The sequence below is a fragment of the Cyclopterus lumpus genome, chromosome 21, assembly GCF_009769545.1.
Source record: "Cyclopterus lumpus isolate fCycLum1 chromosome 21, fCycLum1.pri, whole genome shotgun sequence".
Classification (NCBI taxonomy): domain Eukaryota; kingdom Metazoa; phylum Chordata; class Actinopteri; order Perciformes; family Cyclopteridae; genus Cyclopterus; species Cyclopterus lumpus.
In genome coordinates this window covers 18,329,479-18,346,120 of record NC_046986.1, presented here as the reverse complement: position 1 = coordinate 18,346,120, position 16,642 = coordinate 18,329,479, and the positions used below count along the sequence as shown (strand labels likewise).

Below are 16,642 nucleotides of genomic sequence, written 5' to 3'. Positions count from 1 at the left end.
AACTGTTAAGATAAAACCAAAAAAAAGGGTGTACGCGCATGTATCTGAGCAGCAATTTCATGCATGGGAGAAAAGGAATAGGCCAAAGAGTGGAAAAGAAAGGAAACCCATTACACACACACACACACACACACACACACACTACCCGTCATTTCTCTGAAGAGCTATAAACACACATCACTCTTACTCAATGCCCTTTGTATGGGCCAGAGAGAGAGAGAAAATAAAGAAAAAGAATGCGATGGACGTAGCAGTAGAGAGAGAGGAGGAAAAGAGAAATAGGTGGGAGGCGGGGGGAGGGGTGGGGTGGGCTGGTGTGTGGGGGGGGGGGGGCGGGCGTCCCATTGACTGCTCCTGTTTGAAGTTTGAATAAAACAGACTTGCGTCATTACGTAATCACTTCATGAACGTTCCACCACACATCGGGAACATTTCATGGTCGTTTTGAAAAGCGAGGGAGAGGAGGAGGAGAAAAATGCTGTATGGTTGCCATAGGGTGAGAGACTGGATGACTTAGACTTTCTACTTGAGTGAAAAGTATGTAGTGTGTGCTTCGAGTTCTAGTTTACTCTGTCCAAACCCTGAGTATGGAGCAAAAAATGCACAATATTTCTGGAAAAATATTACAGTATGCAAACACTGGACACACTGGATAAATATCCCACAATGCAATGCGCTGGTGGCGGACAGCTCTGTGACGACAATAACGCTTGTATGTAAGTGTAGGTGTAAGATTCCACTTTTCTCGATTTAAGGAAATAGTCCATACCTTCTGTTCACTCAAACAAAAGTATGTTGAACATTAGTATGCGTGTGCGTTTTGTGTGCACACAATGGAGAAAAACTGTGGTGCAGCATTTTGTTTGTGTGGGAACAGATCGTGACTTTACCGACATTTATTTAAATGAAAATATTAGAGATTGCCACTTAAAAAGAATGACGGAAAAACAGAAAGACATCATAAAGAAATAGGATCTCCCTGTCTCCTACAGAGCCTGCATGTATGTATGTATGTGTGTGTGTGTCTGTGTGAGTCCCATGAAATCAAACCATGCATCTTTCCATGGGCGACACAGTACACACACTCATCATCATTACGACCACCATCATCTTGCACGCATTAACACACACAAAGCACACACTGGGCATACAGAGCAAATACAGTGAGACATGGAAAAGATAAAACACATTTGCGCACACACACATACACACTCACGGATGGAAATGCGATGTGGAGGAACATCATTCTCTCTGGGCACACAGAGGAGAGCTGGGGCACACACACACACGCACACACACACACACACACATGTAGAGTCTATTTATAGCAAAGGAAGGCTGCTCTCTGAGGGGAGGATTACAAACAGAGACAGGGGCCCGAAGCTGACATCCTGCCCACCAGCTGTGTCAACTTAAACACAGAAAACACTGCTAGCATAGGCTACGCGCTGTATACACAATCACTGGCATGCCACAGCGGATGAAGCAGGCACACATGCAGAGCCATAATGGGAGCGCACGATATCGCAAACGATGACAAGAGTTGCATTTGTTGTGATGTTTTACTGCCTCACTTCAGGAGTTCTTACAGGCTCGTTTCACCAAAACATATCTTCTCAATTACCCCAGTAGAATTACTCGCTACGGTCTTGTCATATCTTTGTCGGAGGTTTCTGACTCCACCGATGAAAAAAGAGAGGGGGAATACAAAATGGAAAACATTTGATTCACGATTTAAAACAAAAACCAAAAAAAGTGTGCTGAGGAAACTACAAATTGACCAGGAAAGAGCTGCAGGAGTAGTCTTACACCGCCCTATAGGAACGAACAGAGGCCGCATGCATTGTAACTCGCTTTAAGCTCAGACGCATTCTTCGACAATAGAATTAAGTCCACTAAACCCAAGTTTTTACGCAGTCAAATTACTTCCCTAGAGCAGAAGATGAACACCAAACCATGTTCCCTCTCTCAAAATCAAATTGCCTTAAAAAAAAACACACAGTCATTCATCACACCATCAATCATCGGAACAGCTCCCCTCTTTACGCGCACGTCAATCTAACAGCAAGTCCTCATTCAAATACCATTTAAGAATGAATTATTCAAGCAGGTGATCGATAGACTGGTGTTGGTAGTGTATAATGGTTCGCTCTCGTTCCCCAGCGATGGCCCTCAAGGCTGATTCATAAGCCTACTTAATTAAAGATGATGTAAGTGACTGTACGAGGAATGAATGGGAACAGCCGCGTTCTGCATAAAACACAATTAGAGGTGAACATAAGCTGAACGAAGCGTAACGCCAGTGTGATGGCGTTCAAAGTATGTGTGTAAAATGATCACAGTGTTCTGGATCCCTTGGAAGATTAGCTGGTGCCATTAACATCAGCTAATGGGGATCCTTTTTACTGAATGAATACACGATTCATTGAAAAAATAAGTAATAGTTTCTATTTTGCTACTAGTTCCAATGCGATTCTTGGGAAATGATGACCTTTTTTCTGGAAAGACATACTGATGAAAATTGTCATTAAATCTCATTATTGCAACATAAATAAAATTACTGTCAAATTAGTTGCAATGGGGCAGGGGCATAAACCGCAGATACAGTATCTCAAAACCTGGCTGAACACAACACAAATGATCTGCCTTGCTAAATACCACAAGAGGCAAGAGAGAAAATGTGTGTTTTTTGGGGGGGTTTTAGGTGCAGCTAAAGAGTGTGTTGCACTTTCATGAAGTCAAAATCCAAGCAGCACTGGGTGAGATATCCCTACACGTCAAGGTCCAAAAAAAACACTTGAGCCTACACTACCCATCATGCAACTTGATAGCATCTTTCATGACACCCTTTCACCCCAGTTTGTATGTCAAATAGGGATTATTTAAGAGATGTCCCTTGGTTCATTGTCTTACATTTTAAAAAGCTCTCTATAAAGCCAGACAAAATGTTATCCTGTAACTGTTTTCTCAATCTGAGCAGTACTCAAGTAGAGTATCCCTTTAATAAAAGGCGACATACAGAAGATCCTTGATGGAATTCAAGTGGGTCCATCTAAAAGAAAGTAAGGACTACTTTAAGTTCAGTATAATGAAGCACTTGCGATTCAAATTAAGCCTGTGTCAACACAAATGTTCCCGTAAAGGTCATTAGTGTTGTCTGTTTGGACATAGACGATCACTGAGGGAACACAACAGGAAGAAGGTACACTGCAAATTCTGACACAGCTGTCCACCTACATTAATTCCCTGCTTCTCATTCCTCAAGTACGGCCTGAAGACCAAATTCCTGTGGTGGATTAAGGTGAAATACCTAAATACTCACTACCCTATAAGGGCTTTTTGCTGCTTCCCCGTGACTACAATCAAAGTGCGACTGAAATACAGCAGCATGGCAGATGAAGTCATCCCCTCATTTAAACACGTCGGGCTACAGAAGAAAAGCTGAGGTTTAAGAGTCACGGATGGATTGCTGAACTGGCCTCACGGGCACAGGCCCGGGGGTCCAAAGTGCCCAAAGATACTCAAAATGACCACAAAGAAACATAAAACAACCACAAAGATGCACAAAAAGATGACAAAGAGACCAAAACAACTACAGAGAGATGCAAAACAGCTGCAAAGAGACTCATGACGACTCTGAAAAGGTGCAGAACTACAAAAAGACCATCAGTCCTAAAACAACTACAAAGAGATGAAAAACAGCTGCAAAGAGACTCACAATGTATGTGAAAAGGGTAAAACAACCTTAAAGAGATTCAAAATGACTACAAAGAGACACAGAACAACCTCAAAGAGATGCAAAATGACTATAAAAAGACACAAAACAACCTTAAAGAGATGCAAAATTAATACATAGCGACACAAAACAACCTCATATACATGCAAAATTAATACATAGCGACACAAAACAACCTTAAAGAGATGCAAAATTAATACAAAGAGACACAAAACAACCTTAAAGAGATGCAAAATTAATACATAGCGACACAAAACAACCTCAAATGCATGCAAAATTACTATAAAAATACCAAAGCAACAACAAAGAGATGTGAAATTACTACAAAGAGACACAACAAAACCTCAAATACATGCAAAATGACTATAAAAAGACCAAAGCAACAAAAAAGAGATGCAACATTACTATAATAAGACCAAGACAATTACAAAACAACTACAAAGAGACAGACAATGACCACAAAGGGACCCAAATCAACCACAGAGTGATGCTCGATAGCTTCAAAGAGGCACAAAAGAGCGCGCTCAGTTTCTCATGAGAACACAACACACACTGTTTAAGAACCACTGAGTCGGTCATGGTTGCACACTCACATGAACGTACACACATATTTCCCAGGCCTAATCCAACCGTAATACGAGGCAGCGCAATGATGAAGTTTAACGAACACCTCGTGACTGATTGAGACACACACGGAGTTGGTGACTGTGCTGCGTGCTTCTAGCCGGGGAGCCGAGTCCCTACACAGCAGAGCATGAGCTCCATTGGTATTCAGGGATCAATGCAAGCACTTGACAAGCACTTGTCAAGCACTTCTCAAGCTCCTTCAAGGTCTTGAAAACCAAAAGTTTCAAGACTCTCAAAAACGTAATTGTTACCACAATAAAGTTTTGAGAATGATTTACTTTATAACCACAGCAATTAATATATTGTCTCTTATTTTATCTTTTGATCATGATATGATACAATATGACGATCATTTACACTTTGATTTTTTGTTGTTTGTGTCGACCAAACTTGACTTGAATTTTACAAGTTTCTTTGCCAACCCAAATAAAGTCTACTGTGACCCACAAAGGTCACGATCCAGTCTTTGGACCCGTGTAGATGAAACACCAGATCATGGTGGAAATCTATTTTTACAAGGATTGTATTATAATTAAATGTATAACCTTTAAAAAAATGACCGTTGAAACTTATAGTATTAACTTTAAACAACACCGTTACCACCCACAGTGTACAGTGGTTGCTTTGTGCTTCACGTCATCTTCAGCAAACCGACAGAAATTCCCTGCGGCCTTGTTTGGAGTGACAACGACTGAGATTACGTCCTCGTGCAAAAAGTGTCCCAATAGAAAGTTTCAGCCTCTGAGCCGCCGAAGTCCCAGAAGTGAAACTCACATCCTCTCCGCCCGGCCCGAGCAGCCCGCAGTGGCGTTGCTCCAGTTGGAACGTTCTATTTTCTATTTTGTCCCTCCTTGGCCTCCATAGTTCCTTTCCTTGTCTTCATCTCCTTCCTGTTGCCAAGTAGGCCAGAAGTGATCTATAAATAGTCCCCCTGCTTGCCTCCGTTGCACCGCTCCTCTCTTCTGCTAAATTGTGAGACACAGAGCGAGTTCTGTGCCCGAGAGAAATGAGTAACCTGAGCCCCATGTACCTTACACCCACACATACACACACACACACATGCTCGGAAGCACACACACACACACACACACACACACACACACACACACACACACACACACACACACACTTATACAATGAACAAAGGTACACCCAGTTCAAATGAGTCCAGCAGCTGTGGTTGGTGGATAAGAGCAGAGCAGGAGTTCCCTGGGAGGCTAAATGAAGTGAGCAGAGCAGAGCGACGTCCTGTCTTTGACAAACAGTCCGTCTAACAGCTAATCCCCATCGCTAGTCCATACAGTACGGACCTCGTCATCCATGAACTTCAGCTCGGGCTAAGTAGACTCACCAATAGACTCCCTTATAACTAACGGTCCAGCCTCTCTCTCTGAAGTTAGAGCTCCAGAGCACTGTGTCCTAAACGAAAAATACCAGGTTTCTTTCTAATTAATCTGATGAAAAAAGAAATCCTCCTTCTTCGGTTAGCTTAATTGTTTTAAAAGTGTTTTAATGCAAAGAGCAAAGATTGAAGATTCTTGAGATGAAAAGCCTTTGGAGAGGTACAGGGCTGCTAAGATAGTCCTTAATATTGGGGAGTGCGAGTCGTAGTGATCCAGCAATGTTAAAAGTCATTCTGTGAAATGGTAACATGATAACGCTGCAATTCATCATTATTGTTGTTGTTTATGAATCTGTTGTTTATCTCCTCAATCAATTGATTAATCATCCAATCTAAGACATGATAAAATAGAGTGTCAATCCGAGTGTTCCGAAGTCCAAGGTGCCTTCTTCAAATGTCGTATTTTTTCAAAAACCCAAAGATGTTGTACACCAAATATCAAAATAGTTTCGGCAGATGAAGAGTATTTGATTAATCGACTAATCCTCGAATCTCCAGACATAAATATTAGTTCCACGAGTCGTCCGACGCTCTTCGCAATCCCTCTGTATGATTGTTTAAGCTCAAATAGGGAACCTATTCCTCTTCTCTGCCTCTCTGGGTACTAAATATGTACTCTGTTTACAGATGTTTATGGTCAACTGGATTTAATCCAAAACAGAAACTGAAGTGTGTGGTTTTTACAGGGGGCTTGTGTTTTCTATTTCTTGGCCAGACGCAGTGACTTGCTGGAGTCTCGTGGTCATCGTGAGGTTGCCAGGCAACCGGCGGAGACTCCCAACACTGTACGGATTAAATAAACAAGATGGGCTGGGAGGCGGGATTTCTTAACTGGCTGCAGGCTGCAATAGGGCTGGCCATATGGCCAAAATCTTCTATCCCGTTAAAAGTAATTTCATATCTCGATGACAATATATATTACGACATAGAATGTTTTCTGGTAATTAATTAAATAAATGGTCTATATAAAATTACCACATGGTAAATTAGTAATTAGTATAGGTTGTATTTAGTATACTAATTAAATACTGAAATGTATTGAATCTTTATTCTTTTAAAAAGTACATAGTGGAGCATTTAAGGGGATCTAATAACAAGAATGAAATACGATATTAATATATATGCGTTCTTTAGTGTATATTCACCTGAAAATAACATTTGTGTGCTCGCTACCTTAGAATAAGCTGTTTGTACCCAGAACGGACAAAACAAACACTGACTCCAGATAGGGACATTTGGCATTTTGGTGTGTTTTCCCGTCAATCTGCAACCTCACCTCGAGATCGCGCCTAATAATGCACCCTAGACCTTTAATTAAGAACATTCGTTGCAAATAATGAAGAAGAAAAAAAACATTTCCAGGTAGACGCTGTTTACATGTTGGCAATAGTTTGACTTAACGACACTGGGTTCTTCCCATTAGCACAATATGATTCCATTGACGATAAAACATCATATTGAATTATGGCCCAGCCCTGACCTTATATTTAACGCACAGCAACAAAGCAAAAAAAGATATTTCCCAAAATGTCAATTCTTTTAACGAACAGGGGCAACTAAATCTAAAAACTAATCCCTCTGGAATGCCAACCAGCCTGAGGCAGACGTGTGAGAGTCTTGGCCACCAGAAGCTCTGTATCCCAAATATGAGGCCTCCACTAATGCTGCTTCTGAGGGAGCTTACGTCTGGGCTTCTTCCCCGCCAACATAGCAACGTCTCACTAACACAGAACCAGGGTCTCACGGGACACTTTGATATTTATCCGCGTCAGCTCGTCTGAAGAAAAAAACAAACCCTATCCCCCGCCTGGCAATTTCAACCCATTACTGATAAGACTAAACTGCCGTGACTGGAATTGGTCGGTCCATAAAGAAGACTGCTTGCTTATCTGTCCGCGGTTTTAGCGGACGCCGGCTGGCTGCTGAGAGAAGCCCTGCTGTCTTCGAAATCATCCCACGCAGTTATTATCCGTTATACCTCCATTACCGACTCATTTGTCATCTCGGAGTAAGACTGGAGTGCTTGTGGAGCCAGAACAATCAAGTCTTTTATAGCGCTGAATCTCTCTCTCCATTTCCTCCTCTGCCGTGTAGCTGTCTTTGCATATTTGTGCTCTCTGTCGGGTGTAATTGTAACTCTGTACCCTTCCTCCTCCGACTCCCACCGCATGCTAAAACTTCACCGTGGTGATGGGAAAATTACAATCCAGTTGTTGGGGAAAGGGGCAATTCCCCTGTCTGCGATGTCCTTTGTGCAAGTGGACCGCGTACACACTGAGTCGCACGCGTGTCAAGTGGTGTTGTTGAGGCCAGCAATTTACACTCAATTACCTCAATTAGATTCAGCTCCAGCTTTGGACAGAATAAGGACTCAAACTTTACATCTCGCCACGTTGGATCACGCGACATAATTGTGTACAGTTACGATCTCTGCATCGCGAGAGAGCGAAAGGCCGACTGACAACGAAGGAGGCGGGGCCGCAGAAGCCATCATCATGCGGCAAATCTCCTGTTTAAGTATAGTGTCTTCATGGTGCAAGTGTAGGGCAATCTTTCGGAAAAAAAGGAGAAAAAAAGGAGGAACAAGTGTTTGCCCACGATTTTCTCAATAGGAAGTACAAGTCACATGCGTGGGCAGAGCCCACAGCTCTTTGAGGAAGGCTTCGGGTACGTGTTCCCCCTCCTTAGGCTTACCTATTTGGGATATATGAAATTAAAAGGGCAGCGATCAGCATGTGGGTGTTGTGTTATATACCCAACGCTGCCACTTGGAACAGGTTTCTCTTGCAAACAAGTATTTCCAAAAGACTTTGTGGTGATATAAAGTTTAAATAAACTAAACAATATCCACCGATTGACTCAATCCAAAGCTACAAAATGTCCGTCCCGCTTCCCATAGATGTAAATCCCAGCGTGTGTCACTTCTTCCAATGGACCGAAGATGAGAATCCTCAACAGTGCCTCCTCCAAACCCCTGCCTAACTGAGCCTCGGCTACCTGATCTGGGTTATTTCATGGCGGGACTGCGGAGCGTTGCCAGTGCGGTGTACAGCGGCGGGCCCCGGTACGCCATCAGCTCTGCTTTCAATCACACGGCTACGGTATTAGTCACAAGTTTATAAGCTCTCCTCAGCACACCCTGAGAAGACAGAGAGGGGATTAAGTGCAGATGATGGGAGAGAAGAGGCTGTGAAAAGACGATTCCACCTCACATATCTGAGCACCGCGTAGTCTGATTGTGTTCCTCTATGGATGAAATGCATCGACATGACACGATGGAGGAAGAGAGAAATGTTTGGTGCCCATATGATAAGAGCATCAAGTTCCCTTCATGTGCGGTCAAATCCCATTACTTTCTGTCTGACAGGAAGAGAACATCAGGCAGTGATGAGCGATACCCAATGTCTCATCTCTGCTTCCAGCCAACAGTTCAACAACAACAACAACAACAACAACAACTATTCACAGTTGCCAACATATTGATTTGCCATTATGGGTTTATAAGTGGCTATTAACGATGAAATGTGAACCACAAATAGATTTCAGTTGCATCATTTACGGTACCGACTAGAGACAGAGACACAAGAACAGCGCCTGAGTTACAGTTCACTTGTGTCAGGGGCGAAAACTTTCACTGATAAAATATCCATGGAGGAAAAAAGGAAGAAAAACATTTCAAGAATTTTACAAAAATTGTTGTTAAATAAACTTGTTTTCTCATTTATTCTCAGAAATCTTCTCCCAAAACTGACACTAAATGGAAGCCCAGCAAGGACAACGCTGAGAAGACCCCCCCCCACACACACACACACACATACACAAACCAGCTGTCTCCCCTTACCACAGAGTTGGCCAATAGGGAACGGAAGATGTGGTTGTCTGTGGCAACCGAAGGACCAGAGAGATAGCGGACGGAGAGGGATGGACACGGACAATGTGATGGCCAAGCGTACACTTGCATGTCCACACACACGCACACACACACACACACACACACACTGAGCAAACAACCCAGTGGAACAACACTCAGTGAGTCAGTGCCTGCATGATCCATTAGCAACTCTCCGCACACACACACATAAAAAACCTGCTGACCCACGCGACGACTCTGAGACCTTTAGTAGCACGATGTGTTTACACTATTGTGCTACCAGCTTGAACTGTTTCTCATGTGACATGTAGCCTCCTGGATATGATTTGGCAGGACAAATTAATTCTAATAAGCATCCCTTTCAGTATACGTGCGCTCATACTGCAGTCAGCGTGCTCCCCATTACTCACATCAACCTGACTTTCATGCACTTTTAGAACTCCTGCCACATCTTGAATAGGGGGCAACAGGTGAGTAGAGAGTCACCACGCACACGGAAAAAACAAATTTAAATCAAGAAGCGGCCAACAAACATCAGCTGTTTGGGCGACAGTGATCAGCTGTGTTTACACTTCTTTATTACATCACCCCTTTAGACTGGCTCTTGATTGAGTGCAACATGATAACGCTGTAACTGTCAACTGACGGATAGCAATCAATCACCGCTTTGGTGATCTATAATTTATCATGTATCAGGTTAAAGAACCACACATTGGCTGGTTTTAGCCTCTCAGATGTGAGGGAAAAAAAAAAAAAAAATTTCCAAATCGGGCTTCATCAACTTTGGGTGTATATTTTATTACATTTGTTTTCCAAATAAATGTAAATAAAAATGCAAATAAATGCATTGCAAAAAGTGATGATTTATATCAAACCGTGCAGCATATCCTCCAGGAAGTACATACTCACTCACTGGTGGGGGGGGGGGTTTGCATATGAAAGGTATGGCCAGACATTCCAGGCCAGACACGTATCTAAATATACCCGCATTCTGAATAATGTAGACGGGGCAGTCAATAATTAAGTGGATCTATTGGTGTGGGAGGACGGCACTCATTTACTGTGTAAAAGACAAGTGGGCCAAGAAAGCTTAGGTGTAAGAGGTAAGAATTAGCGCAGCCTCCTTTGACTCCGTCCTGCACGTCAAACACAGGGACACAGCGGACGGTCGACTTGTGAAACTGTTTATTATCTAAGCTGATTAAACAAAACAACTCCCCTTTTCATATACACACTTTTACATGCCGTCAACTATGTCAAACTGACATTGTGCATGAAGAGAGGAGGACATATGTGTTTGTGTGTTTTATCAAAATCCATCAAATGAGTTGTATCCTTACTGAAGTATGTTCTCCTTATAGGTACACACTTAAACCAAAAAATACAAAAAGAAGATTAAAGTGCAACAGGTTTAAACTTTTTTTGGTGCAATTTTTGTTTCTTCTTCTTCCAAGCAACATCTAAAAATAGATAAAGTCGTGGGCTTTTTCAGCCTGCAAGAGGGACAATATGAGCCTTAATAAAACCACCAATACTGAAGGGCTTCACTGGTACCTGGGACATCGTTGGACCTGCAGACAACAACCCCCCCTCCCCTGGAGCCCCATTCAGCAGGACAAAGAGACGGTCGTGTCTTACCTTGCTCCTAATCTGCCCCGAGGTGGACACTTTCCGGATGAGTTTCTGGGGGCCTTCCTGCTCCGCTTCGCTGTCAGACGACTCGTCCGCGGCACCGGAGCCGGCAACCGCCCCCACCACATGGGCATGGATCCCCGCCGCGGACACCGGCCCTTTCTCCGGTTCCTGCCGAGGGGAGAGATCAAACCAGTCAGGGTTAGCCTGCGCCCGGTCCGCCGCTCCCTTCCTCTCCCGGAGGCGAGAGCTGCTCAGTGGGCGCGACGCGTCTCTCTTCGCTGTCATCTCGCGCTGTCGAGCTGTGTTTTTCTGAAGCGTGTGTGTGTGCGCGTGCGTGCATGTGTGTGGGCTGGAGATGCATAGGGGATGTAGCATGTCGCGGCACAGAGGGGATGGGCTCCACAACACATAGCCCCCCACCCACCGCCCTCTCTCTCTCTCCAGTCCCCGCTCGGTTGATGGCCGTGGCTCCAGCCAGCACTGAGACCGCTAAAGACCGCCTCATCCACTCCGTTACCCGGCGGACATGTCCGTGGCATGGCAGACCCTAGCGGCTGTTTTTAAACGCACAGCCAAAACAATGAGAACCACACTACTAGTATCAACTTTTTGTGAATTAACCACAAAATATAAATGTCACAATAAATCAATAAAAAGCGGCACACTTGGGAGAGTAATCATGATGTCGCCATGCTAATTATAGGCACTATTTCCTTGTTTACCTATTTTATTCTGCTATTTTATACTTACACGTGAGACAGTCGGCCTATTATTGTTTCACCCAACAAATTAAATAAATAAAAATCTCAAGATCTTTTATTGACAGTATTTACTCTTGTTCTAAATGCAACTATTGTTCATGTTTACGCGACAGAGTCCACATAATTTGTACATGCTGTGGGCAAGACGAGGTGCAGCATATAGCCTACAACATTTGATATATACGTGGAAAAAATAGTCTCCGCTGAACTCTTTCATCTGATAATAAACGTCACCACGAATTGTCAAAAAAAATGCCAAGGAATTGGCCATTTATATACAGGATACCTCAAATAAATAGAAAACCAACAACACGGAGACACCCTAGAATAAAACGTGAACGGGTTTTGAGTCGCTACAAATCACAGCAGCGGGAAGGAAAACACGCCACACGAACGCAGGATATCACGGAGGATGAAACACCTACAAAGTGTCAGAAACTCGCTATGAGAGCTCCGTAATAACGTGTCTTCTTTTCTTCTGTAGGGGAAGCTGTGCAGACTCGTAGTGAATTGAAAGAAAGAAAGAAAAAGTATCCAGTGTTGCATGTTACTAACCAGTTCCTCCCAGGCAGGGCTGCGGGTGTAATGGTAGACATCCTCCATAGTCCCGGACCTCTCTGTCCGCTACCGGGAGAAAAAAAAGAAACGATTCAGGGAAAGGTGGAGGGACTCTCGACCTGCCTCGCTGCCGTTACGCCGCTCATAAGCGCCGAAGAGACCGGGTTTAATTCGCCTTGTGGTCCCTTCTCTGCCGTCGCTCTCCTCCCGCCTGCTCCGGTCTTTTCTCTCTCTCTCTCTCTCTCTCTCTCTCTCTCTCTCTCTCTCTCTCTCTCTCTCTCTCTCTCTCTCTCTCTCTCTCTCTCTCTCTCTCTTTCTCTCTCTCTCTCTCTCTCTCCCCCCCTCTCTCTATATTTCTCCCTCTCTCTTTCTCTCTCTCTCTCTCTCCACGTGATACATGTCAAACCCGCTTAAACTCCGCACGGTTTTGTTCACAGCTATATATGTGGGGCGTGCACGTGAGTAAGTCTCTGTGCGTGTGTACATGTGTGTATGATAGTCGTTTAAATTACGTCATCGATGTAGGTATTGTCTTTGGTAATCCATTGTACGAGATCATTGTCATCATGTCATTTGATTTAAATATACGATGTTATTTACTTTTTTCACTGAGCACTTTCCTTGAAGTCAACAAATACATATGTTTTAATTGTTTAAGTGACTAGTGTTTTTTTGTAAAGCAACACTTGTTCTCAAATGTGCCCTATGTACATACATCGACATTAAGATATGTTTGATTCATGTTTGAATCTAGCAAACGGACACTTATAACAAAATAATAATACAAATAATAATAATGATTCTATCCTATATAATACATAGTCTGGGGCTTCATTTTATGATGGGCTGTGAGTTAGAAGGGACCCACAAATAAAATAATAGACTAATTCTAATTTTCCATATACGTACTAGTTGCATTAAATCATTACGGATATATTGAGAGAAGGGGTTGCGACATACAAACACACAGTCTACACACACATTCAAACTCACACAACATAAATGTACCCCAAGTAATTAGTATTATCAAAATCATATAATTATATATATGTATATATATATGTATATATATATATATATATATATATATATATATATATATATATATATATAGAGAGAGAGAGAGAGAGAGAGAGAGAGAGAGAGAGAGAGAGAGAGAGAGAGAGAGAGAAAGAGAGAGATACTTATATTTTATTCACTATGGGAAAGTACCCTAACATCTGTTAAAGTCTTATTACGATGTTATTAATGTTGTAAATACTACGACGGAACGATCGAAACTCGAAGGAAACAAACCCAATCCGGAAGACTTTAGCCCCGGACCCACGTGTCCCTCAATTATTATCTTCCGACTCCGACAAGATGAGCCGACATATGTTATGAAATGGTTCCAGGGCCCGGTCAGGACATCGCTTGACACCAAGCCTGTGGGTTTTATTTCATTTTAAGGATGCACACACAGATGTTATGTCACGGCTCGGCAGCGGCCGTCGCTGCCCGGAGAATGCGGCATATTTTGGGGTCCGTTCTGGGAAGAGACGGCTGGATGTGGAGAACTCATGAGGTCAAACTTCTCAACACATCCGCAGGTGAGCTGCCCGTTCGTAACACGTTGTCCCATCACATGGCAAGAAAACAGTGGACATGTTTTAAATGTTTTAAGTCTGAAACGGCAAGTGTGCGATTAGCGTGGCTAGCTAGTAGGTCAAAGGTGAAAGCCACGTAATTGACCCGTGTCAAGTCAGGTTGTACCCACGGACCCCACTTTTAGCCTTTCATTAACTAACTCATTATGGTCTTTGAATGTGAAACGTATCTAGTGGTCATTAGCAACACTGAGACACATATGTAAGGATTGTTGTCTTCTCAAATATACCTAAAGAAACTGCTCAGAGGCTTAAAGTCCAAAACCTGACTTGAATGAACCAACCAAATCAGTCCAGACTGAAGCCTCTTCACCTAGAGGTCAATTCAAGTTCACGCAATCAGACTAATTCAAGTCAGGTTCAAGGAGTTTTACATGACTGTTTTTGTTCCTTACTAACTGTTTGAATGTATTGTGCACAGGATTTACATAGTATAAAAATATGTTATTACATTTTAATCACAAGTAACTCGACCATTCCAAATGGACATAACTTTCCACCCAGATGCACAAATATATTTGCCTGGATTACGTTAAACCACATCTCAGTGTCCCACATCATAAAGAACAGCATTCACACTCGAGTATCTCGGCTACTTAAACTCAAATTAGTCTGTAGATTGTGTGTGTATTTAAATGGACCTTTTATTAAGCCATGCCTGATTTGTTAGGCTCATTCAAGTCAGGTTTTGGACCGAAAGCCACTCTTTTCTTAGCTCTATTATAACGATAATGATGTGTGACAATGAGCCATCGTGCACAACATTTTCTCTTTTTTTTTTCTCCACGATTTGTGGAATTGTACAAATTTGTAAAAAAAAAAAAACACAAATGAATGATTACTGAATTGTGTTTAGCTATTTTGATTTGGGTCCTGGATTTGTGCATGCTGGTTCACTGTCACACTTACTGGAACACTTGAACAGAACGGAGTCATAGTTTCTGCTACTAGTGACACCTGTGACAAGTGAGTCTGCTGGGGAAAAAAAGGCCCGGGAACTTGGAAGAGAAGCAGCTAAATGGAATTTAGCAATCAGTCGTTTCATTATTTACACCGGCGCGTGTGCCACTGTGACAAAATGTCTTCCGAGAAAAGTTACATGAGAGGCGCAAACCGGGGATATTTATGAGTGAGCAATATATTAACCACAGGGTTTTTCTATTATTGTTACTGTGTCAAAGGTATCATCCATGGCTAACACCAAATGCAAGTTAAATATCAATAGAAGCTGATATTGCATCGCCCTGATTATCATTCCAATTTGTCTGTCATTTGCAGGCGACACGGTGATGATCGGAGAGATCTCCTACAAACTCAAAACACCCCGGAATCCGGAGCTTGTTCCGGTCAAACACAGTATGTCAATTCCTCTTTTAGAGACCTCTGTGAAAACAAACGTTTGCATTAAATACGAGGAAGACGGTGGAAACGGGCAAACCAAAAAGTGACTAAAATGTTCTGGCTTGTTTGGGGTTCGCTAGTTTCAGACTCCTTACCCCAGACAGTGGTTCAGCATCTACGATGGATCATGCAGAAAGACCTTTTGGGCCAGGATGTGTTTCTCATTGGTCCCCCCGGGCCGCTGAGACGATCCATAGCTATGCAGTACCTTGTGAGTAAACACATAGAGATTTGGATGTGAAATACTTGAAATGTTTATTTTAAAGACATGACAAATGTGGAATTGAAGCAAAATGTTATTGTACTATATATCTTATCTTCCCTCTGGAGGTGTAGATTATATATTCATTGTTTGTCTAACCCTTATTTTTGAATGAACCTTTCTCACAGCTGGACCCTTATTATTTAGTATGGTTTTAAAAGTCTGCAAAATTCTCCTCGCATTCTTATTTTACAACAAAAGCCTGACACTTTTGTATGCAGTTCTGGAGTTCTGAAGTGTTCCCCCTTGTTGTTGAACAGGAGTTGACCAAACGGGAAGTAGAGTACGTGGCTCTGTCCAGGGACACCACAGAGACCGACCTGAAACAGCGGCGGGAGATCCGCTCGGGGACGGCCTTCTACATCGACCAGGTAGATCCACTCGGTGCATTTAAGTATTTCTTTGGATTCATACACTGTCAAGCAAGCAGGGTTCGAAATGAACCCACGTTGATGTAAAATCTGCTTTTCCAGTCATTTGCCACACTGACTAGCAGTATGGTTTTTGGCACAATAACATTTGCATGTGAATGTGATATGCACTTGAGTGGAAATGTGGACGTCTGTCTATATGTGTGTACCCCCGTGTGACGGACTTGTGACCTCTCCAGCATGTATCAAGAATAATGGAATATACTTATCAACATGTCAATGCTACACGGTTGTTTTGTCACACCCGTGCGTTTTGAAGTCGTGTCTTCCCGAAGTAAAGATCCAAAAACATCATCTCCGCTCGTTGACATT

At 42.8% G+C, this 16,642-nt stretch overlaps 2 protein-coding genes across 5 annotated transcripts in view; one reads left to right on the top strand and one right to left on the bottom strand.

Moving 5' to 3' along the window:
• Positions 1-11,588, bottom strand: part of dgkh (diacylglycerol kinase, eta) — a 49,285-nt gene extending 37,697 nt beyond the window's left edge. For 3 of the 4 annotated variants that reach the window (XM_034562149.1, XM_034562151.1, XM_034562148.1), the window contains exon 1: positions 11,275-11,573. In XM_034562149.1, the coding sequence (XP_034418040.1) occupies positions 11,275-11,556 (282 nt within the window). In that variant the 5' untranslated portion in view covers positions 11,557-11,573. Of the gene's footprint in view, positions 1-11,274 lie in introns of all 4 variants that reach the window. The other variant, XM_034562150.1, reaches the window with a different exon arrangement.
• A 2,452-nt stretch (positions 11,589-14,040) lies between these two features.
• The window catches only part of vwa8 (von Willebrand factor A domain containing 8), a 47,282-nt gene continuing 44,680 nt past the window's right edge, over positions 14,041-16,642 (top strand). The window contains exons 1-4 of the mRNA XM_034561765.1: positions 14,041-14,179; positions 15,515-15,592; positions 15,718-15,848; positions 16,160-16,270. Coding sequence (XP_034417656.1) covers positions 14,041-14,179; positions 15,515-15,592; positions 15,718-15,848; positions 16,160-16,270 — 459 coding nt within the window. The remainder of the gene's footprint in view (positions 14,180-15,514; positions 15,593-15,717; positions 15,849-16,159; positions 16,271-16,642) is intronic.